The following is a 25,517-nucleotide window of genomic DNA, read 5'->3' on the forward strand; positions in this document are numbered from 1 at the left end:
CTGGCATAACGATTTGCAATTTCATTGAAAGTTGACACGTGTAACATTCTTAATGAATCTGTCCCTTACATGATACTTCATGTTAATGGTAGGGACAGCACGGACTGCAGCCTGATTTCTTAAAAGCTGCCACTACTGTGTTAGCAGTGTTGATAATATCTCCCTGTGCCTTCATACGAGAATTGCTTACCTTCCTTGCCTATTTGATTTGGCTTGTAATAGCAATTAACAAATCTGCAGCTTTACTCTTAATGCATCTTCTGTTTTCCGGACTCAGACCAGTGTGATTGTGTTACAGTTTAATGCAGTGCATTGCTGGAAATTCACCTTCCTAGCACTGGGCACCCATAGAGGATGGTCCAGGAGTGTCTGGGGAGGCACCAGGAACATTCTGTGTGTGTCAAGACAGTAGTAACAACAGGAGTAGAGTCACTTGGTGCTTTTTGCACACCCAGGATGTTTCCTCATGCCTTCCAGGGTTTTTTCTGTCTTTCAGGGTAGAACTTTTGTGATTAATTGTTTTTAAACCAATTCTCCTTTTCTAAACCAATCCAAAGCCAGTTAGTTATTCATTAGGAGCCTCAACTGAAATACTGTGATGGTTGCTCAGTTTTGAAACATCTATAAAGAATAATAATATTGTGTGGAGGAAGCTCTTTGCTAAAGGCTTTAGTCCAAAGTAGAATAAAATGCTTCACCTACTCCACAGATATTTACTGAATTAATAGTAACTGTTGTTTTCTGTCTCCCATTCTCTGCTTATTGCCTGTATCTGTTCTGTCCTTTTATTTTCAGCTGTACTTCTTCAGAGGCATCTGTGTTCTCTTTAGGACAATTCAGGGCAAGCTATCACATACCTGTACATTATATAGATCAGTTTTCTGCTTTTACTGAAGACCAAACTGTTTTAGTATTTGCACTTTTTTTAGTGCAGTAGAGCTTTTGTAACTGAAGTAATTGGCAATTCACTAATTCAGACTGCAAGCTCTATTCTCCCATATAAGCTTTTGTTTCCTGATATTTCCATCCTGGCATCCTTTAGTTTTGCTATAAAAGATATGATCAATGAAAGATACAACCAATGAAAGTTGCCTCTAAAGCGTGGTTCTTGGAATAGCTTTGAAGACTGGTCTTGAGCACAGCTTCTCCAGTAGACGCTGGCTCTCCTGCTTCCCAGAAGATGTTTTTTCTTGCTAGGGAAGGAAGAAATGCCAATATTATGCAAGTTTCCATTTTTTGATGTTGGAATGCAGAATAGGAATTTCTCCTGTGGTCCTGTTCTAGTGGTTGGGTGTTTTTTACGTATTTTTCAGTGCCATGATAGGTCATGTTACACAGACAGATCTTCAAAGGAGAGAGATTATTCAGGTTTTTTTTAAAACTTCAGAGTGGCTTAAGACAACAAGAGAGGTGGTCGGTTTGTTGGTTTGGGGTTTTTTTGGGGGGGGGGGGGCAGGGGGAGGGGCGGGCATGGACAGGGAGAGGAATAGCAAGTTCACACAGGTGATCTCATTCCTGTGCCATCTCTATCCTATGCTCTCCGGCGTGTTTCTGAATGCACACTATTAATGGTCTGCTCACAGGCTGAATACAGTGTTTGCTTCATGCACCAACAAGTCAGCACAAGCTGCCAGCCAGGGGTTTCTGGGTTTGTTTGACTTGTGTTTTGATTTAGATTATCTGGATGGTTCATCCCTTTCTCTAAGCTTGGTAGTTGAGAACTGAAAGCTGAGGAAGATTGAGTGATTGATTACTGTGAAAATGAACTTTGAAAACAGTGAAACTTCAGCCTTTGGAATAGGTTACGGTATTTGTATCTTTTCACTGTGATACAGAATTTCAGATTTAATTTAGAGAAGGAATTCCCAGTTTCTTTTGCTATATGCTACAACAATGGAGAGCTCATAACAAGTCTTTCCTGGACAACAGAGTGCACACAGTTTTTGTACCTCTAGGAGTATGCAAACCATAATTTGGAAATCCCTAATTTAAAGCAATGTCATCTAGATGATTATGTATTAATCTGAAATTTTAAAATATATTAACCTTAAGAGTTATTTATAACTTTTTTTGGTTAGTGTTTTGGTCAGTATTTAACATGCTCATTTATTTAATTTTGGTTTTTTGTTTATTTAAGATGCTTCTTGCTGGAGCAGTAAGGATTGCAGATAAAATTGAATCTGGTAAAACATCTGTAGTGGTTCATTGCAGTGATGGTTGGGATCGAACTGCACAGCTTACTGCGCTAGCTATGCTTATGCTGGACAGCTATTACAGAACTATCAAGGGGTTTGAAGTTCTTATAGAGAAAGAATGGATAAGTTTTGGACACCGATTTGCAATGGTAAGCTGAAAGATCTAGTGTATGCTTTGTCACCTTCAAGGCTTTTGTTTCAAATTGCATGTTTTCTCACAGTACTCTGCTACACTTTAGTTACTGTCTCTGGTGTCCTTCTTTTAATGGTGTGAGTGTGTCAGAGAATTGTCACCTGTTCATTTTTAACAGGAAATCCATGTGTAAAGTATAATATAAAGTAAATAAGAATGAAGTGGCTTGAACATAATGGTTTAAAAAAATCACGTGGCTTTTTTATGAGGAAGAGGGATTGTAACACATTGCTTCATTTTTAATAATCTTGTGAATGGAGAAACAAGGAAAACAATTAAGGTGTCTAGAAGGTAAAATTGCTGGATCCATTACTCTGATTTAAGGTTGAATTGTTTATTTAACACATGGGCTAGTGGGGAATTAGGACATAAATTATTATGACATTTTGTGGGCTGTGACTCTAAGATGGTTTAGGAGAAATTACATGTATTTATGGGAGGTGGATGTGGAATAATCATCGTTTCAGTACACTCTTAGTAAATATATACCAGTTTGACCTACTGGTAGAAGTAAATGGCTGTGCAGTGAAAGGTGGGGAAACAACTGGTACAGCTTTGTTGACCAAGTGGCTTTCAGCTCTGCTCAACAGCAAAGGCATGTATGTAAGTGAATATTTCAGTAGTTGAAAGGTACGGGTTAGCATTATGGAGGATTTGCTTGTCTTGTTCACCATTGGAACATAAATTTAAGAATTACTCAACTTTAGTGTTAGGTTGGTACTGTAAATACACCAGCCTGAAATGAAAAGTTTGTTTTGACTTTCAGCGAGTAGGACATGGAGATGATGATCATGCTGATGCAGACAGATCTCCCATTTTCCTTCAGTTCATTGACTGTGTTTGGCAAATGACAAAGCAGGTAAGATGCTTAAGAGTATATTTCTATGAGGTCTCAGTCTTTATCTTGGAAATGTAATTTGTGTAGGAAAACACATTTCTTTACAGAGCAGTAGTGTGTTTTCCTGAAGTTGGTCACACTGTGGCTGCACCATGCACACATAGGGAAAATTCTTGCTCAAAGTAGATAGAAGGACCTAGAGTAGTGGTATTGACTTGAAACCAAAGTACCAGCAATCCTTTTTGTTCAAAACAGGCTTTCAAAGGATTCTCTGATCACATAAATGGGAGTTATTGAGGAGATAAATGGTTTGCATTGCATATTCAGTGGTAGAGTAAATGTTCATACGGATTTATATTGTCCTTAAGAAACAACAAAAGTCCAGGCTGATTGTGAGCTGAGGGGCAGAGAGGTTCTATGTATGTCTCAGATGTGAAATGTAAGTTAATGTTGGCATCATTATGAATACAGGACAGCACTTACAAACCTATTCTCAGATAAGTTTTCTTACTTCTGACACTGTTTTTGCCTCTGAATCAGGAGAGATCTTTGAAATTAGTGATATTTAAGATATCAAAACATTAAAATTCTCAAATTTTTTCTTAATATGTTAAATTATAGAATGGCTTTAGCCTTCGTTTTCCTTATTCATACCTCCCTGAGCATAAACGTAAGTGTTTTCTGAGCTTTTATATTGCTGTTCTTTAATGGGGTTACTGGAATAGTTGTCCACATGAAGCATTTAAATGCAAATAAATTAGAAGTGTTCGACCCCTTTTTTTTTCTTCTCCCCTCTCTTTCTCCCCAGCCCGTACCCCCTTGAAGCGTGACATAAATCTGTGCTCTTACAGCAAAAGCAGTTATACTGAAGTCTGTATAGTATGTGATTTCTTTAAAGAGAGGAGGGTAGCAACCTGGTTCCATATGATGCTAGCACTCCCAGATCTGTTACCTTAGTATTCTTGTTCTGCACATGGTTTTTGAAAACTTGTATCACAGTTTCCAAAACTTGTATTCAAAACAGTCATCTTCAGTGCTGTATGAAAGTTTCCTACTTTAATACTGGGCCCTTGTCCAGGGTCCCTTGAAGACTTTCTCTTTCTGTGTATCTATATTTCAGCATTAATGGCTGGAGTTTAGTATGGCTGGAGAAAATAAATGAAAAATTCTGCCCCTCTCTCAGAGGAAAGCTCATAACAATAGCAAAGAGAAGCAGTTCTAAACACCTGGTAGGAACGAAAGTCCTCTGGGGAGATCCTTAATTGAGAGCAGCCTCTTCTATTTTTGTGATCTCCCTTGCTGCCTCCTATTTATTGCTATAAACAGTTTAGTTCCCTCTGGTTTTCAAAAAAAAAAAAGGGGAGGGGGAGGTATGGGGGGCAGGGGAGAATGGGAGATTCTATGAAACATTTTGCCAGTACCACATCTGTTCAAAACCTGTTCTGAAATTCATGAACAGCAGTGGCATTGAAAAATCATTAATGTTACAGCAGGAAAAAAATTGAAAATGTCATTCTTGTAGAGTTCTTGCCCACTTATTTTTACTTTTTTAGTTGACTTCAACACCTAGAGAATAGATGTGAAGATGGTGATTACCTTTACAGGGACCTATGAAAACCAGGATTCTATTTTATCCTTGTATAGATCACTTGCTAGTAAAACAGTGCTAGTTTCGTGCTTTAGAATCCATGGTAAACATATGTGAAATTTTCCATAAGTGTTAATGATTGCGGGAGGGTGTAAGGGCTGGGGTTTGGGCATGGGCTCAAAGCAAGCAAATCTTCTCTTTCGGGTTCTGAGGATTACATTCTTAAAACAGTTGACTTAATACAGTGAGAGAATCTCTAACTTCCCACTGAGATACAAATTTCCGGATAGCTTCAGACAATGAAACTTAATCCTCCACAGCCTTATGTTTTCCCTTGTTTTTTATGGTCTTCATGACATACAAATACAGTAATAGAGAACCTGAGAGAAGTACATTGATATCAGCTTTTAATAAAAAACATATGGCAAAGTGATTTCCCTCCTCTGTTAGTAAAATCTGGTCATTTTGAATAGCACATGTCAAATTGGAAAAGCCACATGTGATCTGACATGATGCCCTGTTAAAAATGAAAGAAAACTGTAAAATTTGCATGTAGCATGTTAGCTCAGGCAGCTTTCTACCTTTCATGCACAGTACCCACTTAGGAGAAAAGTATGTTTGAAACTGGTAGAAAGTTGTATCCTGTTTGTTACTGGATGTCAGCTGTTGCCAGAGATGCATTTTTTCACTGGTTTCAGACTTCTGTACTCTTTATGATATCTAGTGTTCAGCTAACCTGATTCAGTCCAATTCCACAACCATAAGAACTGTTCTGCAAAGTGTTTCAACTTTAAATGTTACTGTAGTACAAAAAATTAGTTCATTGATTAAAAAGCAAGCTTATTTTGCACGTTGCTGAATCAGATGCCACTTGGCATCATCAGACTTCTTAAACAAGAGAATTCTTCTTTTAAATACCTCCTTCACACACACACCCCACCCCCAACAAATCCAGCAGCGTCAAGTGGGAGATTTTAATGACCCATGTGTTCTCTCACAATTAGTGGACTTGACAAGAAGTAAATTTTCATTTGGGGAATTTTTCCACCTGAATCTTCAAACAGACGCTAATGGGCTTGGAACTACAGAGGAAAGCATTTTTAGGTCAGTGATTTTTCAGCAGCAGTAATAGAAGCTTTACAGTCTTGATATGTCAGCTCCAACAGTACCACTCTTGTATCCAAAGACAGGGTTTCAATAAAGTGCTATCACTTATTAATAAATTAGTTGGAGTGCAACCACTGATGTATGGAATTTTGAATATGCTTCACTGAATTGGAATAGTGGCCATGTCGGCATCCATCTGATTAGTATGGACTCGTCACAACACAGAACCCTAATGTGACAAGGCTCATTAAGTGCTTTCAGTTAAAGAGAGTCCCTTTAGGAGAGGCTTTGTCTTCGAAGTTACTTCCAAATATCATTTTGATCCTTTGCAAATTATTTTCGCTCTCTGTATCTGTTTACTGCTTTGGGCTGGAGACTGAGGTCTGAGATCCACTGAATTTTCTCCTGACTTGGTTTGGCACACCTGCTTACCAAGTCCTGTTCATACTTCTTTAAAATCATAGTGTGTTGTTAACATCATTGTATGGTAATTGAATTTTGGCATGATTTCCTAGAGAGAAGTAAGTGATAACTTGTCAAACATGACTGAAAAAGAGAATTTGATAATCTTAAGTTCTTATAGGTTTTATGAAAACAAATGGCTAGGCGATTGAAAACAAACGTGTGATTTGAAAGGGAAGCCTCAGTGTGAGCGCGCCATGCTGTTGAACGGTGTGGAACCCGTAGCAGAGTCAGAAGGAAGGCTCCCATTCATTTGGTGAGCCATGATACTGATAATTCTCATACTCAGCAATTTCAATTGAAAGTTGGTATATCTTAGCTTGAGAAGACTCGGAAAGAAAATGTTTTTGCAATGTTTGACTTAAATCAATCTTTTAAAAGAACATTGCTTAAAACTTAGGTTTTCTGGGTTTAATACAAGCACACCCATTGTGTGTTTTTCAACTCTTTCAACATGAATAAACATTTGCCTTTCATAAATCACAGATGACACTGAAGAGGAAGTTCTGGACCCACTAGTTCATCCACAGTCCCAGCTGCTGTGTTATTCCTGCTAGCTATACTTGTCATCTTTTTTTTATTATTTTATTTTAAAGTAGCTCTTGAGTCACTCATACCAAGGTGTTCAGTGTTCAGAAACTAGTCTGCTGTTTTTTTCAGATCTGAAAGACTGACTTGAGATTTCCCCATACAGCAGGAAATTCCTCCTTATGAATCTATAACTTTACCTTTTGGGTTTCTGTAAAGATTTACTCCTTTAGTGGGAATGAAAAAATTTTGTTTCCATTTGTTAAAACATTCTCTTTCATGGTAATGAGGGAAATGCTACTTTTTAAATTTTCCTTTAGTCTTCTAAATTTTTTTTTCTCCTAAATGTTTGTCATTCCGTATCTGTGTGATACCCTTGTCATACTGAAGGCAAAGTTATTTTGACACATCAAGCAGCTGCCATATGTAGTCCTATCATAAAATTTGATTTAAGAAGGACCTTTTCCATCTGAATAGGTAGCAGCCCATGCAGTTTGCATTAATTTCTTCCTTTATGTTTTTTCGAGCACTACAGATTAAGTTATATCTTAAACGTTTTGAGTGTTTTCAAATTTCTAACTTTTTTCCTACAATGTACCAGGTAACCTCTGCTTATGAATAAAATACCTGGTGGTGCTCAGTGGAATAACAGTTCTTTCATTTCAGATGTACAGGATTTACTTGCCAATATAGAAGCAGAGGGATTAAAGGCTTATTGTACATAGCTGATGGTAAACTCAAGAGGTGAAATGGAGGCAAATAAACTTACTTGGGTAGAAAGTGAAGAAACATTTTAAATACATGTTAAGCACGTTGTACGTGCAGTAGTCTTTATTCTCCAATTCCTTGCATGTTAGAATAGGAAAACCCTTAAATGTCATCATCTTCTTCCTCCCCCCCAAATTATTTCTTGTCTTGTAACAAGGGAGATAAAGCATATGCTGAAGACAGTTTAGGGTGGGTTAGAACACAATACTGTTGGAGCTCTTTAAAGTGGATTGCTTTGTGTCACCAGTTGCACATTAGCTAATGTTTCTATGTATTCCAGTATAGTTGGATAATGACTGTAAGGTTTGTCTCTGAGGAGTATTTATAAAGAACTGTGTGGGTGAAATGTATTATTGCAATTGGAGCCACTGAAATTGTTGAGTTTTCCTGAAAATAGTCACTAAATAAGAAAAAAAAATCTTATCTAAATCTTTTGGTTATTTCTTATGTCTGAGTTTCTTCCTTTCTACGCTGCTTAAAATAAAGCTTAAAGTAATTTTATCAATTTTTTTTTTTTTTCAGTTTCCTGCAGCCTTTGAATTCAATGAGTTATTTTTGATCACCATTCTGGATCACCTTTACAGTTGTCTTTTTGGGACTTTCTTATGCAACTGTGAAAAAGAGAGATTAAAAGAGGTAAATAATTAGTGTAATGTACATTCTTAATTTGTTGATTTTAAATGAAAATACTTAGAATGCAAGATGTAAGAACATCTGAGATGTGGTTTTGGATACATTTGTGACGTAGTCTTAAAAGGCAATGCAAGAATGAAATTTCATGGTATGAGAAATACATGCTGAATGCTGTGCTGTTAAATGAGAGCGCACTTATTTCTCTTTAGTTATTATCTGTTCAGGGGTTTGAGGGTTTTAGACAGTCCTCTTTCAGATATTTCTAGCCAACGTATACAATTTTAAATAATCATTGTCAAATTACATTAGCATTTCTTTCACTATTTCCAAAGGAACTCTTATGGATGACTTTGCAGGTCACTTTAGAACATAATTAGATTAAGTTTACAGTTGAAGACTATGGAAACTTAAAATACCTAAATGAATGAAGTTAGAATTCAATGAAATACTTTTGAGCTGGGAGGAGGAGGGGGAAGTTTGTTCATATTCCAAGTACACTTTTGCTTACTTTTTGCTTTACTGTTTTTAATACTTTATATTTTGGAAAGCAAATAACAATTCTTTGCCATATTTAGCTTTGCTGTTCTTTTGGTTTGTCTCTACTGCTTCTGTAGGGGAAAAAGTTGCATATAAATACCACAAGATGGAGCTGAATAACATGTTCTCAGCAAATGCAGGGTTTCCAGACAGCTTTCTTTCATAAATGAATAGTCAGATGCAATTCTCAATAAAGAAATGCAATTTAAGACGCAGTGGTAGTAGAAACACATGCTTTACAACACTGAAGGAGTGTAAAATTGCAAGAGGAATCTGATGTAAGTTCAGATTTTCAGTCTTTGATCTAACCATGATTATGCTGATTCCATTTAGAATACAACTTTCAGAAGTGCAAATAAAGATAAAATAGGCATTTTAAAGCATAATATCAATTGATAGGAGCAAATAACGAGTGGCTGAATTGCATAATTACTTCTCATGGATGCTGTTTCGGATCTTCCAAACTACATACCTCTTCACTGATTTTCTTGTCAAAGCTAATTTAATTATTTTTTTTTAGTTGTCAGTGTGTAAGCATGTATTTAAGTAGTTGCAAACATTGCTCTAAATTACAAGCAGTACAGCTTGCTTTTGCTCAACTAGACCTTAGTGTCTCTGAAAATAATATGCCTGAATCTTCTTGCTCAGTTAGCCTTGGACCAGACTAAGTATTCAAATGTTTTGCTAAAGTTTTAAGACTGTGTAATGATCAGCTACTGGAAGTGTTCTCAGAGTGCTTGCAACTTTCTAGTAGATAAGGTAAATTTTACGGGCAGAATTACTGATATGTAGATATTAACCTCATATCTTAAGGTTTTGCAATCCATATAATTTTAAATATTTTTTTTCAATCAGGAGGTAAGCACAAAGACTATATCGCTGTGGTCCTATATAAACAGCCAGTTAGATGAGTTCACAAATCCTTTCTACGTGAACTATGAAAACCATGTCCTGTATCCTGTTGCCAGTCTGAACCATTTGGAACTATGGGTGAACTACTACGTCAGATGGAACCCAAGGATGCGGCCTCAGGTATGAGCTTTCACATGACTTCTGTATTTTTGTGAAGAGCGCACAGATTTAAAAAAATAATTATTTTTCAGTGTTGAATGCAGCATTTAACTTCAGAAGTGTTCATCTGTTTCACGTATTTCAGCTGATAGGGAACGAGGCGATTTTCTTGAAGAAGATGCAGGATGTGTTCAAACTTGGTAAAATGTTTTCATTGTGGTCACTGGCAGAATAGGGTTACAGTATCACTTTACTGGCTTGTGAAAGGTAACATTAAGGGTCTTTGTTGTCAGAAGATTACTTTTTTAACACTTCTTATCTATAATACTTTGTAACACTTTTTAGTACTTTTATTGCCTGAACCTTCTGGTAGAGTTTAGTGTACCTTAGTTTTTAATTATGTTTTGCCCTTTACCAATAATGATATAAAGTATAGCAGCAATTTTTGAAATAATTGCACTATGTACTGACACATTTTGTAAGCTCTCTAAACTTAGCATCACATAGATGCTTGTTTTCAATTGACCTTTACGGTTTCAAGCTGGCATGCTAAAGATTAAACACTCCCTATACATGCTCCTTGATTCATCCAGTATTTGTTCTTACAAGTAATGTCTGCTATTCAGATAAATCTAAATCTTGCCAGACAAATACTCCATATGCTCTCATGCTTAGAAGTCTGAAGAAAGAACATTCAGTTTGTGTCACAGCCGTAATATATCTGAGGGTGCTACACCATCTCTTTATTAAGGTAACATTCCAAGGTACCCCCAAGCATATTATGATAAATTACCTGTATTAAGTGACTGCTCAAAAGCTGCTTTCATCTTCTACCAGTTAGAGTGAGATGTGAGTTTCAAATTTATTAGACACCCACAAGTGAGAGGCTGTTGTAAAAGATGGTGTTCCAAGGTAAGTTTCAAGGACAGTACACTGATAGAAGTCCAGGCATCTGAGAAATACCTTTCAAGGTCCTGGAAAAGTCTGGATGGCTTGCTTTCTCACTGAGATGTTTCCTCTGAACTGCTTTGTTTCCCTTACTTGTTCTGTTTTGGATGATGTAGTCCTATGACCATTAGGTACCTGTTAGCTGTTAGCATGTATTAAAACTTGAAAGATGGGGTATTTTAGTCTTTATGGGTTTAAAGTAAAATTGTCATCTGCTTTTTAGCAAAATACCATCTTTCCCTTACCTTGCTGAAAAACAAGCTTTTTTGTGTGATTTATGCATGTTTTAATACAGTCGACCTGCAGCGGTGTCTGTTACTTGTATTTAATTGAGATCTGTAGGCCCTGAAAGCAAGCAGGCTTTTTAAGCACACATGAAAGGTAGTCCCGATCCAGAAGAGATGAGGGTGGGGAAGAGATGACAGAATGAGAAAATATCAGAGCTGTCATATACTTAGTGGCAAGCTCTGCTCACTGCCTGTGTTGGAGAGTGCTCTGCCCGCTCCGGTCAGGGGAGCGCTCTGCAGGCACTCTGGTGTGTGTGACTCATTGGTCTTCAGGGCATCTTTGGGAGCAGGTCCCTCAAATCAGCAGGCTGAAGGTAACAAAATTTGATGATCCTGGTGACTGCCTTAACTTTACTACCACCTTCTTTTCTTGAAGTACTACTACAACTGTTTTGACTTTTTAGTTCTGCCACCTTAGCTTTGTCTTGTAAAGACACATCGTGCCTTTCCTCTTGTCTCTGGCCTGAATTTATGTGGTATTTGTGACAAATATTTGGAAGTGTTTCGCATCTACTTGGATAAATTTGCTGCAGAAATTACATATTATTTTTTTTTGTTGCAGAATTGTGTTCTCCAGTCTAATTATGAAAGCACAAACTCATGCAAACAAGTAGTCTTTGTAATCACAGTATACTAAGTGTGCTTTCTTCTGTATTTGCATTGTCTGGTTTCACACCGTTAGCCAGCTCAGTAACATTCAGACCCGTTCAGTGACAGAAAAAAAAGACAATAAGCATTGCGATGCCCAGCAGCTCTTCACATATTTTCATTGAAAAAATTCCTTGATCAGTGGATTTATTAAAAGAATAGACATCTCTGCCTACTGATAAAGGGTGTTTTTGTTGAATATCTTTGAACATGGTTTTTCTCATTTTCAACCGGAATAAGAGAAAATGAAATATTTAATGTGAGTGAAGAGCGCTCTGATGAGTAGCAGTTCAAAGCAACGTCACATGCTGTTTTATCAGCTGCACAAACATCTTCAGGAAACTAGAAAATGTTTTTTGTTTTCTAGGAGCTCACCATAAAGGAGAAATGCCTAATAGTTGAATTTAAGGGAAGATGAATAATAATCCTTCAATATATAATCAGCATGGATGTTTGATACCTGTTTTCAACCAACTTTATATTATGGGAGAAGAAACTCACAAGAGCAGAAGGGCAGGTTTTGGTTTACAGCTGTATTTTGGGTTTTCTAATTTCAGCTTGATTAGTGAGTGAGGCTTGAATTTCTAAATGGACTGAGAGAAGTTAATCATTGCACTTTATTGACTTCTATTGGAAATAAGCATACATCACCTTTTAAATTTTTTTAATTTATAAATTACTGAATGGTAACTGGATATAACCATTTATTTTCCCTTTATTGTACTCTGAGTATCTGCATCTCATCAGACCTTTAACAGTACAGTAAGGTCTGAGCACTTCATTGCACTAGGACGTAAAGACTTTAGCGTCATTTTTGTGTTCTGTAAAGAAAAGATTGCTTATGATATATCTTTAGTTTACCTAAATTTTGTGGAAGGCTAAATTGGTGGTTTTGATGGTGTTTGCATCAAGAGCCCCGTTTTAGGGTTACAGCTGTATTGCAATAGATCCTATGCAACTGGGTGACACACAGCCTCCTTCCATAGAGTTCAAAGCTCAAGAGTCTGAGAAGTGAACACCATGGAAAAATCTAGGTGAAATGTGGACATCTCTTATAGATTCCCTTTTTGCTAAACTGTGCTTCAACAAGGTCATTCTAATTCTTAAGTGAAATAAAATGTTCCTTGGTTTCAGTTTGGAGGTGTTACATCATTATTGACTTCTTGTCCCAAGAAAATTAGATAGATTTTAGTCGTATCTTAGTTGAGTTCATTGACTGAGAAAATTTTTTTTCAGATTTCTCCTTTCCTTGGCTGGGGAAATGTGTGTTTGTGTGTGATATGTGGAAGGTAGGCTGTTTCATTCTCTCATACAGAGGTGTGTGCTCTGTGGGTACCTGCTACTGGGCTTACAGACGATCCTGCTAGTCTGGAATAGATAGGACAGTATGATGCTTTTGAATTTTTTCAGTTGATATCATGTATTTCTCTTTCCTTTTCTATGTAGTCATTCAGACCTCTTTACAGTAGTGTAAGGAGTTCTAGCTTCCAGATGTGAGTTAGTTATCTGCTTGGGCAACTCTGGAAGGTGGGGACAACACAACAAATGGTGTTTCTGAATATGACTTCTGCAGGGGCTGTATTTTTTAACTCATCTACTCTTACCATTCATATATGCAGGGCATGAGTAAAAGTTCTGGTCCTTTCAGTTCAGGCTGTGGCTTGCTAGGTGAGAGGCAAGGAAAAGAATGTATTTTAGTCACAACATTTGCATGTTTAGTTGGTTTATGCCTTCTGGGAAATGACATTTTAACCCTTGGAGTACAGGGCTTAAACTTGTTCTGTTTTAATTGTTGGGATTTTAAAATGTTTCTATGCCTGCTAATTTTTTCTTCAAGCTCTGTTCTGCAAATTTGGCGACTATGCTAGAGATAATATCATAGGAATCCCTGTAAGTTTTTCAAATTAATTATTTTCTTTGTGTGTGTGGACTTTCATCTAGAATATAAAGCTATCACCATCTACAACCTAGAAGTTCAGTTCAGCTACTGGAAAGGAATCATCTGCTAAAGGCAGTCTTTGGAGCTTCCATGAAAAGCCAGGGAAAGTCTGTTTGTAGGTTAACAGCTGTCTTAAAAAAAGGATAGGAAAAGATATGAATAAAAACCTGTTTGTTTAGTATGTGTAGAAGTGCCTGGAAAGCAAATAAATAGGTTACAATGATTGATGCTTTTTTTTATGCTGTGTATAGAATTGCAGAAGGATTTCATGTGTTGAACAGTCGAGTGATTAGATGTCAGCTGAACTCCAGTGTCAATAAATAGAAAATATTGCATATTTAGAAGAACAAATAAGATGCTAAGCATCACTGGAAAAATCATTGAGAATAAACTGGAAAACATAATTACTGAGATACTTTATCCTGCACATAACAAGATATGACTTACTGTCTGGCATGTGGGGTGTTTGTATTATTTACACCTGTCTTCAGCCACGCTACCTGGTATTTTCCTCTCTGAGCATGTTGACATCGATTGTAACATTTTCGAAGTTCATACATTTGATTTAACATCATTTTAGCCATCAAACACAAACAGCACAACAAAAGTAGCACAACAAAGCCATCGTATGGCTCAGGAAATGCTTGGTATTGCTGGTCCGCGATCCATGGTCTTGAGTCCATCCTTTTGCATTAAAGAATGAGGCAGGAGATATCAGGAGAAGGAGTTGCTTGTGGGTTAGATAGCTAAGTGTTGCTCTAGCTAAGGAGATTCCATCCCTGCATTTACCAGCGTGTCTTGTGAGACAAGGGAAGTTTCTTACAGTACCTGATAGTTTCTTTCTGTCTGGTTGTCTAAGTCAAGATTCCAGAGTCTGATTTACTGGAGGTAACTTACATCTGCATATAAAGCCCTCAGCATTCGATTGATACAGAATAAAACAAAACTAACTGCTTATCCTGTGTGCTGAAAGAATCTGGAGTTATTTAAAAAAAAAAAAAAATTATATCCTGTAATGAGCACAGCATCAGAACATGCACAGAAAGGGAGAAACTAGTACTGTACAAATAATCTTCATTTTTGGGAGCTTCTAACATATTTTGAAGAGTGAGCGCTCAAAGCATTGCTTCAATCTATCAGATGTCTGCATCTAAATGGGCTGTAGGTTTTAACAAGCAATGGCATCAGTTTGTAGCGTGTAGAGTTTCCCGAGTCTGGAAATCTTTGCAGTCGTTTGCAAAAATTTCTGTTCCAGTTCCCACGTGGTAGGTTTCATAATTTCTGTTTGCTAGTCATTGCTTTTCCAGAAGGCCAGGGGGGTTTGCTAGGTTTCCCAGGAGCGTACCTCTACAATAAGTGTGGCAGTATTGATTATTACTGAAAACCTGTTTTCGTCATTTGAGATTGTCTTTTTCTATGAATATACTGTTAACAAGGTTTTAAAAGCAAATCTGTCAGAGTTCCAGCTCTTCATGAAGAAGAACAAAAAGCTGAAGTGAAAGATACTGTTGTCTTTCCAGTGCACAGAGTAGGTTTTTGAAAAACTTACAGTCTTAAGTCAAGCAATGAATTTAAAATAACCATTTTCCTCTGCAGCCTTTCTTCCCTGTTGCTAAAGTAGATAAAGTATACTCACTGAACAAGACAGAATGCATTCACTGTTGAACAATTTTCATGTGAATGACTGTCCTTGAGCTAGTACAGTAATACACAGTAGATATCCATCCAATTAAGACTTGGCGGTACTATAAGTGGGTAGCTATTGTAATTTCTTTTATACCTATCTTTGTGTTGACAAATTTTGCTATCCAAAAGCACTCCAGGATCCTGAAGGATTACTTGGGAATGAAAACCTGAAAATCAATACTGAAAGTGAGCTGTAGTAATTCTGGAAGGTTTGAAATTTTTAGGAAATGAAGCTGTCTTATGTCTAGGTGGTTTTTATATGTGTTGTAGTATGTAAATTGTATAGCGTAATTGTAGTTTCTGTGTGGGTATAATTAAAAAAAAAAAAAACAGCCTTATCTTTCCTCAAGTCCTCACTCAGCAGGAATAATTTATTATAACTGTGAAGTGGCATGTTCTGAGTTGCGGTTCAGCAGGTTCTGCTTTCGATGTACATACGGATAATTCAGTTTAAAAAATGCTTTCATATCAATGATATTTTAAGCAACAAAGAATGTTTCTTTATCAGTGTTCTGAGTATTTTTCAACTTGTTATAGGCAGTAGGTACCTTATCTTTAAAGTGTACGAAAATTGTCTGCTTTTGAATTAAATAGGCAGAAAAGCTAGCTATTCAGGAAAATAAAACCCCACGCATTTTAACTGCTTAATTTGCAGGAACCTACAATCAGTTCTTTCTGAGTGAAGAATGCTACTTGGCTTACTCAGTTTTGCAACATTTTGCTGGTTTTTACTGGTGGGGGACAGGGTTTCAGATATTGCAAGTATCACTAGCAGTGGGAGAATCGTATCAAGTCTTACTGGGGAAAGAAACCGCTCGTACCAGAGAGAAGAAACTGTCTGGAGAGACAGAGCAACTGGCAGTATCATAGGTAAGGAAGGGAAGGGAGAAGAAGCAAGTAGCAGGGAAGACGTGCAAGAGTAGAAGACAGAGATGAATAGGTTGTACGAGGAGTGGGATCAGGTTCTAAGTTTAAACATGGCTTAAGGCAGAAAAGTTGGACCGGGAACTTGAAAGAATGTTGAAATGGGCAAATATGCAAATCGTTAAAAAGCTAGAGAAACCCAAGAACTTCGGTAAATAAGTTTTTCCTGGTAAGTTGAATGTTTCTTTTGTTTATTTACAAAAAAAATAGTTCCTTATGGTAAGTCAGTGAGAGAAGGGTAATACAATAAGACTAGTGATTTGAATGGGAAGGGACTACAAACCTTGGTGAGTGCTTAAAACCAAACAAAAAGATGGTAGAATCATGGACAGCCGGGGTTAGTTTATGAAGCTTATATTTAGTGCTAAGTGTTGCTCAGGACAGGTAAAAGGACTAGGGACACAGGGTTTGGGTAGTGGCTGGAAACAGTTGCTTATGAGCTAGGGAGGGGAACAACATGCAATTCCAGTCATAGTCATCTTAGTTCCTGAGTCAATATTACAGTAGCAATTAAAAAGAAGAAAAAAACCCAGCATTGAAGTGTTGCAGATAAGTTCTTCTCCATCTTTTTCAGGGCCAGCTTTTTGGTTAATGCCTTGGTCAGACTTCCCAAGGATCCAAGCCCTTTTCCCCACTGCTTAGTGCTGCTGGCAGACTCCTTACTCTGTCCCTGCTTGGATGGTACTGCTAGCTGTATTGGATGTAAATGCCGATTTTGTTTTGGGCTGATCAACTTCTAATCTGTTTTTAGTAAATTTTATGTGGTTTGAGAAATCCAGTTTTATTTCTTATAGATAATCAAATGGCAGAATGTTTTGATGAGGTTAACCCACCAAAATCTGTTAAAATGTAGTATATTTGCCTTTATGTTTCTACTTTATTTTTTATTGGAATATTTTATTAAATAACAGAAATGAAATGTATTGTTTTTCAGCACATTGAGATGATGATAATTTAAATAACATGTGAAACACGTCCTGAAGACCTGAAGAGCAATGTCCCAACCCATTTTCAGCCCAACAAACCTCTGTGTTGGCTCCTCGTGTGCAGCAAAGTAGGTCTTTGCTTTCCCCCCCCGAGTATGGACAGGAGCGATGGGGACCTGGCTGTAGTGGCCAGGTGTTGCCCAGCAGCCTTGCTGCAGCAGCACACTGAGAAGCTGGTGTTAGAAAGGAAAGGATGTTCACTCTTCTGAAAATCTGGTATCGATACAGTGAAGCAGAGCAGCAAAAATTAACTTGAATGTCACTGGGTGGTGGGTCCAGAGTCATCTTTTGAGCTTCCACTCCTAATTTGAGAGGCAGGATGAGAGAGTAGAAAACAGTACGTCTGCTGTCAGACTCCCAACAGATTCATCTGAGTCAAATCAATTATATGATGCCTTAACACGACTGTAATAAAAGCTTGCCATGGAGACAGTACTTGTGCTATGCAAGTATACACTTCTAGGGTTAAGGTGGTAACAAGATCTTTAAATAAACAATCTTCTCCAAACATCTTGTTCCTTACAGAATCTGTCACTCTTCCACTTCCCTTTATTCTAAACAGTGGCAGAGTAAAGGAGAACCTCGTTCACAGCAAGCCATTACAGGTGTTATTGTGAAGGTTGATGGACCCATTTCCTTCTGAAGAAGGCTTTGTTTGAGAGAGGGATCCATGCTGAAATACAATAGTGTGAAGGACAAAAATGGAGATAGTTATCTGTAAGAATTTGCACAGGATGGTATGAGGGAACACTGGCAGCAACAGGTCTGCCTAGGAATAAGTACTTAGGAAACGTGGAAATGAACTAAACCTCTTTATTATCTTAATGTTTTTGTGATAAAATTTATTTGAAGGTGCTTCACCCTCTTACCCTTCCTCCTCCTTCCAAGATGGACAGAGGCTTCCAGAAACCTGTGTAATTCCAGTTCTATTTGATTCTCTTAATGTTTTCATTTATAAAAAATAAATACACGTGACTTGAGGCTGAGGCTTTGTTTTGGGCATTTGCCCCCTTTTTCCCTCTAGCACCATTGTCTATCTTGTTATTCTTTGAATTTTTTGCTTTTTTCAAAAAAAGGGAAGTTAAAGTAGCAGAATTGAAGACATCTGGGAGAAAATAGCTCCTCATGCCAGGCTGCTTTTCAGGTCTTTTTATAAGAACTTCCATAAGACTTTTTTTGTATCTTCCAGCTGCCTGTACTGCCTTTTTCTTACCCCATGAGTATGTGATTTTAACATAGACCTTTATCAGTAATAAATCAGTCATTGTCAGCTGCTTGAAAATACTTTGAACGTGCTAAAGATTTCTCTAGGCTGAATTAGACATGTTATTTCATGAAATTAGGGTATGTGTTGCAAGTTTACTGTGTGAAATCTCTTTTTGGAATTTTATTGTTTTACATCAATGTGCATTTACATGATGCTGTTAAACGTCAAGCAGCAAGAAGCTTTTCTGGAAAGACTTGACATTGGAAAACCATTTACGTTTACGCTACCATATGAAATGGCATGATGATATTTATGTAGAGTTGTCTTGCAGTGTTTGCATCTAACATGTACATATTAGAAGATGGCCAATATTTTAAAGGTGAGCCTTTTTTTTCGCTTCCATTATAAGACCTTACTCTGCCTTGCTTACAGCTTTGCTGTACTCCAGTGATGTGTGTTGGGTCACCAAGTACGTGTGTCTGAGTTGTTCAGTAAAATTTCATCCAAGCAGGCTCAGGTGCTTATGAGAATGTGACTAAGAAAGATTTTTTCCCATATGAAAATATTGGTATTGTAGACCTGTTTTGTTGGGGCGAGAAGCAGTTTTTCTGTAAATATTCCATCTCTAGGGCAAATAGGAGATTTTAGTAAGAGAGATTATGTTTCAAAAATGTGCCTGGTCGTATCCTGGAAGAAATTCATCCAATTAGGAGATCTGACGCTGGAACAATCTCAGTAAATTCTCAAGGACTAAGAATAAATTAAAGGACTGAGAGATGGATTTGATACAGAGTCTATGAGAGAGTTGTGACTAATGGGGAATAGGAACTAAGAGTGAATAATGCTCTAGAGCGTTGGAGGGCTTGGCTTTCTGTTCAGCCCATGGAATACAGTCTGGGAAGGCAGGCTGGAGCGGGCATGGCTGCAAAGGACGAATTGTCCTGTGTCTGAGGGAGCAGGATGCTGCTCTGGAGAAATGAAGTTTCTCCTTGCCTTTGCCACAGGATTCCTCTTGTAAGGGAGATCACCAGGAGCTGAGTGGTCACTCTGTGTGTGTTCCTTATTTACTGGGCATCCTGCTCAGTACCCCTGAGGCCAAATTGCAGAATTCCCCGAGTTCTCTGTTAAACCAATTTGAGATCCAAGGTATGCAAAATTAAGAGGTGCTTGCTTCAGATCCTGGTCTAAAAGTGTTAGTACTCCCATACCTCATTAGGCTGCTGCAGAAATAAATTTGTTTCCTGACATGAGATGAAAGTACAGAAAAGGAAACTTAAGCATTTTAAGTTCAGAAGAATAAATAAAGGATGGGGTCAGACTCTGCAAAGAAAACCAAATATTGAATAACTGTTCACTAATTGAGTAGCATCAAACTGTGCACTGAATAAATGAGGAATACAAGGGGGAAGCTAGTGTTTTAATGTTTATTTAACCAATGATTTTATACAGAAGTACAGGAAGACTGGATTGAGTTTGGAGAAGTAATCTTAATTCTGACACTTCCTAATTTTTTGAGAGCATTTTTTGTAATCTTAATGTTGAAGTTTTTGTGTGACTTGAATAAATGCAGACTTTTAAAATGTCATTATAGTTATTTAGCTAATTTATTTAAAGACAGTCCCGTTCTTTGAGATGGACATGTGGGCAGAACACCATTTGCATCAATTTGAGTATATGTCTTGTTGAATGAGGTTCTGGGAGAATGCAGAAGAAGGATTGAGATGTGCAGCCACACTTTTCCTCCTCAAAGGAGTTTACACAACACACCAAATTCTGCTGCAGCTTTTGTGTAGTGTACCCTGAAAGGATTCATAGTAGGTTTGGCAAAAGCCAGTTGTATAGAACTGCTTTATAAGAGTGTTTGAGCATTGTGCAGTGGAACACACTGGCTAATGCCTGCATGAAAGGTGTCTTAAGAGAATTGGCCTGTTATGCTGAATCATGATTAAGCTGTGCAGAAATCAGGTGTACAAATCTCTCATGACCCAGGGCTTGCGTGACTAATGATGCCAATAGTAAATCACCCTGTTACAGACCTAAGTGTTTCAGGAAAATGTCTTCATAAAGAAGAAATCTGAAGTGGGAGTGTATGAGGAAGGAATCTTTTACTTGAGGAAAGGGGAAAAAAAAATGGGGGGTGCTTATTCCAGAAGGTCTTGATCTTCACTGAAATTTGAATTTTCCATAGTGTGTACTACAGCATCTTGGACATACTTCATCACCAGACTCAGTTTTGCTGTGTTTTTAGGTGCATGTGTTCTCTGTACATCTCAGAAAAATGAAATTGGCTTTCTGGAGGGAGTGCTTTGTTTGATTAATGAAGGAGACTGTTGCCTGTAGACTTGTGGTCTCACTTGCTAAAGAATTTGTATGGTGGCTGCAGGAGAAGATTGGAAGAAGAGAAGGAATTCAATTGCATAGCAAAGGCAGGAGTCCAGGGTCACTGGGAACTGGGCAGTGTGCAGCGATTGTTCTGCTGAAGACTCAAAAAGTTACACTTTTAAAATTGCTGGGGGTGACATGTTGGATGAATTGATGACTCCCAGGGTACCAGGAGCAGCACTTTGTGAATACACTGAAGTTTGTGTTCGTGGGTTAAGCCACAAACAAGAAAAAGTATATGGTCAAAAAAAGTTGACCCTAAACCAGACTGTTTTGATACTGTTTTATTCTTTTAAGTTAGAACTAAAGTTAGAAATTAAATGGTATTTTCCTGTTTCAGAAACATGAGTGTTAGGTTTTGCAAATATCAAAATCAAATGCATGTGAATTTTTAATATACTTTCTTAAAAAAGCCAGAATTCACAAAAATGTAAATTATGACTCGGTTGTGTGTTAATGGCAAGAGGAGAAGCCCTTTCTGGCTTTTGGTACCTTCTTCACATAGCACCATGTGAAAATTTCCTGCTCAGGTGTGTATCCCAGACCTGTAATCGCTCCTAAGCAGCAGGAAGTATTGTGGGTGAATGCAGTTGGAGCCTGGCATTCCAGAAGCTCAGGATATAAATCACTTAGGTCTCGCAATCTATAGGTTTCCCATTGCTGCATTTCCCAATGATTGTCTCACCAACCCTATTAAATTCTTTTCCCATCTTGCTGTTTCTAAAAGCTATAAACAATTAGAGTTTGTACAGGATAAAATAAATTAAAAGCAACTTACAGTCAAACTTTTTGGGCCTTTCTGTGGCATTTGGAAGAAGGGGAGGTCTCTCCCTGCTTGTCTGAGATAACAGATCCAGCTGCAATAAACTATGGTTCGCACCTTCCTTTGGCCATGGCATATTGATTGTTCCAGATGAGCATGAAAAAAGCCTAGAGCTCTAATGCAGAGTGGTGTATCTCTGGTGGGTTTTGGGTACCGTCAGAGGCAGTGGCAGGAACTTGTACAACCCACTTCTATGAAAGGTTTATTAGAGTGTGACTCCGGGAGGTCCACTATAAGCACAATTTACTTGTCAGTGAGAAAAGTGCAGCAGCCAAGCTGGAAGGGGTCAGACTCTTGGAAAGATGCCTGGTTAGAAGAGTAACAAGATGCTCCGTACGGAGCCAGCTTTGTGACCTCTCTTTACATAGTAGGTTCTGTCCCAGCAGGCAGGGGAAATAGCTCCCGGGAAAGGCATTTTAAGTTCAGGTGCAAGTGGTATTGCCAAGGGATAGGGGTACGTTTCTTGGAATACATTTGGTATCCCATCAAGACTATTTGCAAACAGTCTTTTGAATAGGTTTCTTGCCAGTTGCGTTGTTAGAAAGGGACGGTTTGCTGAAGTGTTTCATTTCAAGTGACTGAAGAAACACTTTCCCAAAATACTGAGATACTGAAATTCATAGGTGTTGGATTCCTTGCAGTACTTAAGGAAACAGTGGAAGCGTTGCTAGAGAAGCTAACTCGCTATGAGAGTCAAAGCAAGCATTCTCTTTCTTCACCCGGCAGGTTCCAATCCATCAAAATCTAAAAGAGCTTCTTGCCATCCGGACGGAGCTTCAGAAGAAAGTTGAAGATTTGCAACGGGAAGCTGCTACACGATCCATTTCTTCCTCCTCTGATAGAGGTTCATCTCCTTCCCATTCAGCCACGCCTGTGCACACCTCTGTGTGATGTGTAACAAACACCATGTGAAAAAATTCGTGTCAGGTAATACAGAGGGGAGGGTGAAATGCTTTTCCCATCACAAAAGGATTGTGAGTGACTTGTAATTGCTATGATCTACATGCCTTACTTTGTGTCTGATATTATCATGATGAGGCCAAAAAGAGCTTCAATAGATGTGATGTATTTTCTTGTTGGCAGTTCCCACATGTGTTTTGACATTCTAGCTAAATCACCAATTGTGAAATTAAACTTTTTTTTGAGCAGCTAACAATTTAACCATCCTAAAAAGGAATCCATCTGCCAAGTAGACAGAAGAATGCCTCTCACACTGCCTAGGGTACCATGCCTAGTTGAGCTAATCAGTTGAAATGCCACGTGATGCTTACACAGGACATTTTTCTGAATGGGAGCTCCTTATTTCACTCAGTTATATATATATATATATATATTATTTTATTTTATTTTGGCTAGAGCAATTTATTTTTTTTAGGTAATTAATGCACTTGGAAATTGATTTTAAAATAAATGTTTTCCAGTATAGTCACTTTTACATTTCAACTAAATATGCCATTAAAAGTGAATGACGTTAAGCTGGATTTATTGAGTACACCACACTGACTTGTATGATGTAATATATTTGGTAAAGCATGTATTTTAGGGTTTTTAATGCCTTTTGTACGAGTTGAAATAAAGTCTTTTGACTGTTTAGCTTATTGTTCAGTTTCAGCCTCCTGAGCGAGGAGTAAACTTATTCATGTCAAGATCTTGTACAAAGTAAGTTTGTTTACTAGGAAATGGTAATATTTGGGGTTGAATGACACCCAGCTGTGTAAATTGTATAGTCTGTATAGCTCCACATTTTGTTAAGCGTGTTTTGTTTTAAAGTCTACACACAAAATGCAAGGCTGTGTGCATTTATACACGTGTATGTGATGTTAAACATATGCATACCCCCATGGTTTTAAGTTGTAAGTTCAGAAGACGGATCCTGCCTGTCCAAACTCTTTTGAAGACCTTAACTTGTAATGACTTTGTTTGACAAAGTTTTTAAATAATGTGATCTTAATTGGTTTTCTTGAAATAAAGCCTCTTGGCTTTTTGTTTTATAAATTGCTGCTAGCATTTTTTTCTGTAAAGTGAACAATTTAGCTGTGTTTTCATATAAAATATACATTCCCAACTTTCTTTCATCTCTCCCCCGAAATATTTGTATCAGAGAGATTTGACTACTGTAACATCCAGCCTTGTAAAAAATTTTTCAGTGGTTTTCTTGAAAGGCCCAGAAATGGTGCATGCTGAAAATCTCTCAATTGTTTTCCTTGCTGTGCTTCGTAAGAATCTGGTTCTTCTCCTTAGGGCACTTAAATACTGCAGCTCTGCTTTTTGACTCGTGCTTGTGTTGCTCCAAGTTCTGCTGGAATTAAGCCCCGTTCTTAAGAGCCAATTGATTCTATGTGCTGACTGTGGTTTTTACTGTCTGAGAGTATTTATTACTGCACGTTTGTTCTTAATATGCGGTGGCGCTTTTCTGTTTCTCTGCATTCATCTATGTAGCACATCACTTATGAGTAAGGTGAGCCACTGAACGCTTTCGCGACTTCAACTGGAAGGCTGATGGGCTGTATCCAGTCTTAGAAGTTTTCTGTGCGGTGCCAGGGTATTTCAACGTGTCCTTTTTATTATAGTGAATGCTTTTTATAATAGATACCTACAAGAACAAAGTTTAGGAAGGCTTGCAGTGTTGCATCTCTTAATCAACCTCAGGCTTTTTACAAATAGATGAAAGATGTTTTCCTGTAAAAATGGTTCTGCTAAACAGTATGCCAGCAGTGAATTTTACATTGCCAAAGTATGTTGAGCTGGTATTGAATTAAACGCTTCCATACTTCAGATTTCCTTGACATTTTAACTGTATATTAAAGTAAAGCACATTATCTCTAAAATGCAGTGCTAAAGAAAATCTTTTGAAGTTTTTCTCTTTATTGGTGCTAATAATCACAACATTTCCTCTATAATTATTGTAAAAGTGATGACTGGATTAGCTTAGGCATTTGGAGATTTTTAAAGCTTAGATTCCTAGAGCTAAAATCTGAGAATTCAGTTTTGCATAGAATACCAGTTATTTCAGCTGAGTGACTGTTTATCCACAAGTTTCAGCATAGCTCAGTGAGTCTTCTCTGATCCGCAGGGAGAGCGCTGGGGGAGGGGTCCTGCTGTTAAGTGCGTAAGCACAATGGATGTTTTTGTGATGTACTTGGCATGGAAATTTTCCAAGGTATATAGCTCGCATATGCTAGTTAAAACATAGTTTTATATTGAAGAGGTGACTGTCTTTGTACTCAGTCTGCTTCCTGATAATCAGATTTTTTCCTATTGATTTAACAACTAATTCCGTCATCTTTTATTTTTAAATAAGGCAGCATTGAACTAGTTGAGGGAAGAGCAGAAGCCTGTTCCCTCTCTGATGCACCTTGGACAGAACTATTAACTTCTGATTCAAAAGCTGGAACTTCTTTTGCTTGTGGGTATTTTTGTTTGTTTGTTTTGACTCTGTTGAGTATAAAGGGAACCTGCAAAGACAGCAAGCAGTTAAATTTGGCCTGTAGGATTTCCCTGTTATCGATGACATGTGAGAGGGGGAACAACTTGGATCTGGTGTCCCAGAATGTGATGAAGCTTTGGTAACGAACCGAGATCTTTTTTTGCCTGTAAAGTCAGTCAAGTAAATCATCAGCATCAGACACTTTGCCATTTTAGTCCTGTTTCAGAACTGAATTACACTTTTTCCTCCCTGGTAGATAAAAGTAATTTTTTGTTGTTTCATTAAAATGGAAGTTAAAGCTGGTAGACACTCCTGTCTGCCTGGTTTTGTTCCCTGCATGGGCAGCCTTCTTCTCAAGGGGTTAAAGCTTTAAACAAGAAGTGTTTTGTTTTTCTTGTTT

General features: G+C 37.7%; 1 protein-coding gene across 4 annotated transcripts in view; it reads left to right on the top strand.

Moving 5' to 3' along the window:
- MTMR1 (myotubularin related protein 1) overlaps positions 1-23,685 on the top strand; it is a 39,211-nt gene extending 15,526 nt beyond the window's left edge. For 3 of the 4 annotated variants that reach the window (XM_056359907.1, XM_056359906.1, XM_056359908.1), the window contains 5 exons: positions 2,138-2,344; positions 3,155-3,247; positions 8,202-8,315; positions 9,705-9,881; positions 22,417-23,685. In XM_056359907.1, the coding sequence (XP_056215882.1) occupies positions 2,138-2,344; positions 3,155-3,247; positions 8,202-8,315; positions 9,705-9,881; positions 22,417-22,581 (756 nt within the window). In that variant the 3' untranslated portion in view covers positions 22,582-23,685. Of the gene's footprint in view, positions 1-2,137; positions 2,345-3,154; positions 3,248-8,201; positions 8,316-9,704; positions 9,882-17,226; positions 20,272-22,416 lie in introns of those variants that run through there. The other variant, XM_056359909.1, reaches the window with a different exon arrangement.
- The last annotated feature ends 1,832 nt before the right edge of the window (positions 23,686-25,517 follow it).

Source organism: Falco biarmicus, chromosome 14, assembly GCF_023638135.1.
Source record: "Falco biarmicus isolate bFalBia1 chromosome 14, bFalBia1.pri, whole genome shotgun sequence".
Classification (NCBI taxonomy): Eukaryota; Metazoa; Chordata; class Aves; order Falconiformes; family Falconidae; genus Falco; species Falco biarmicus.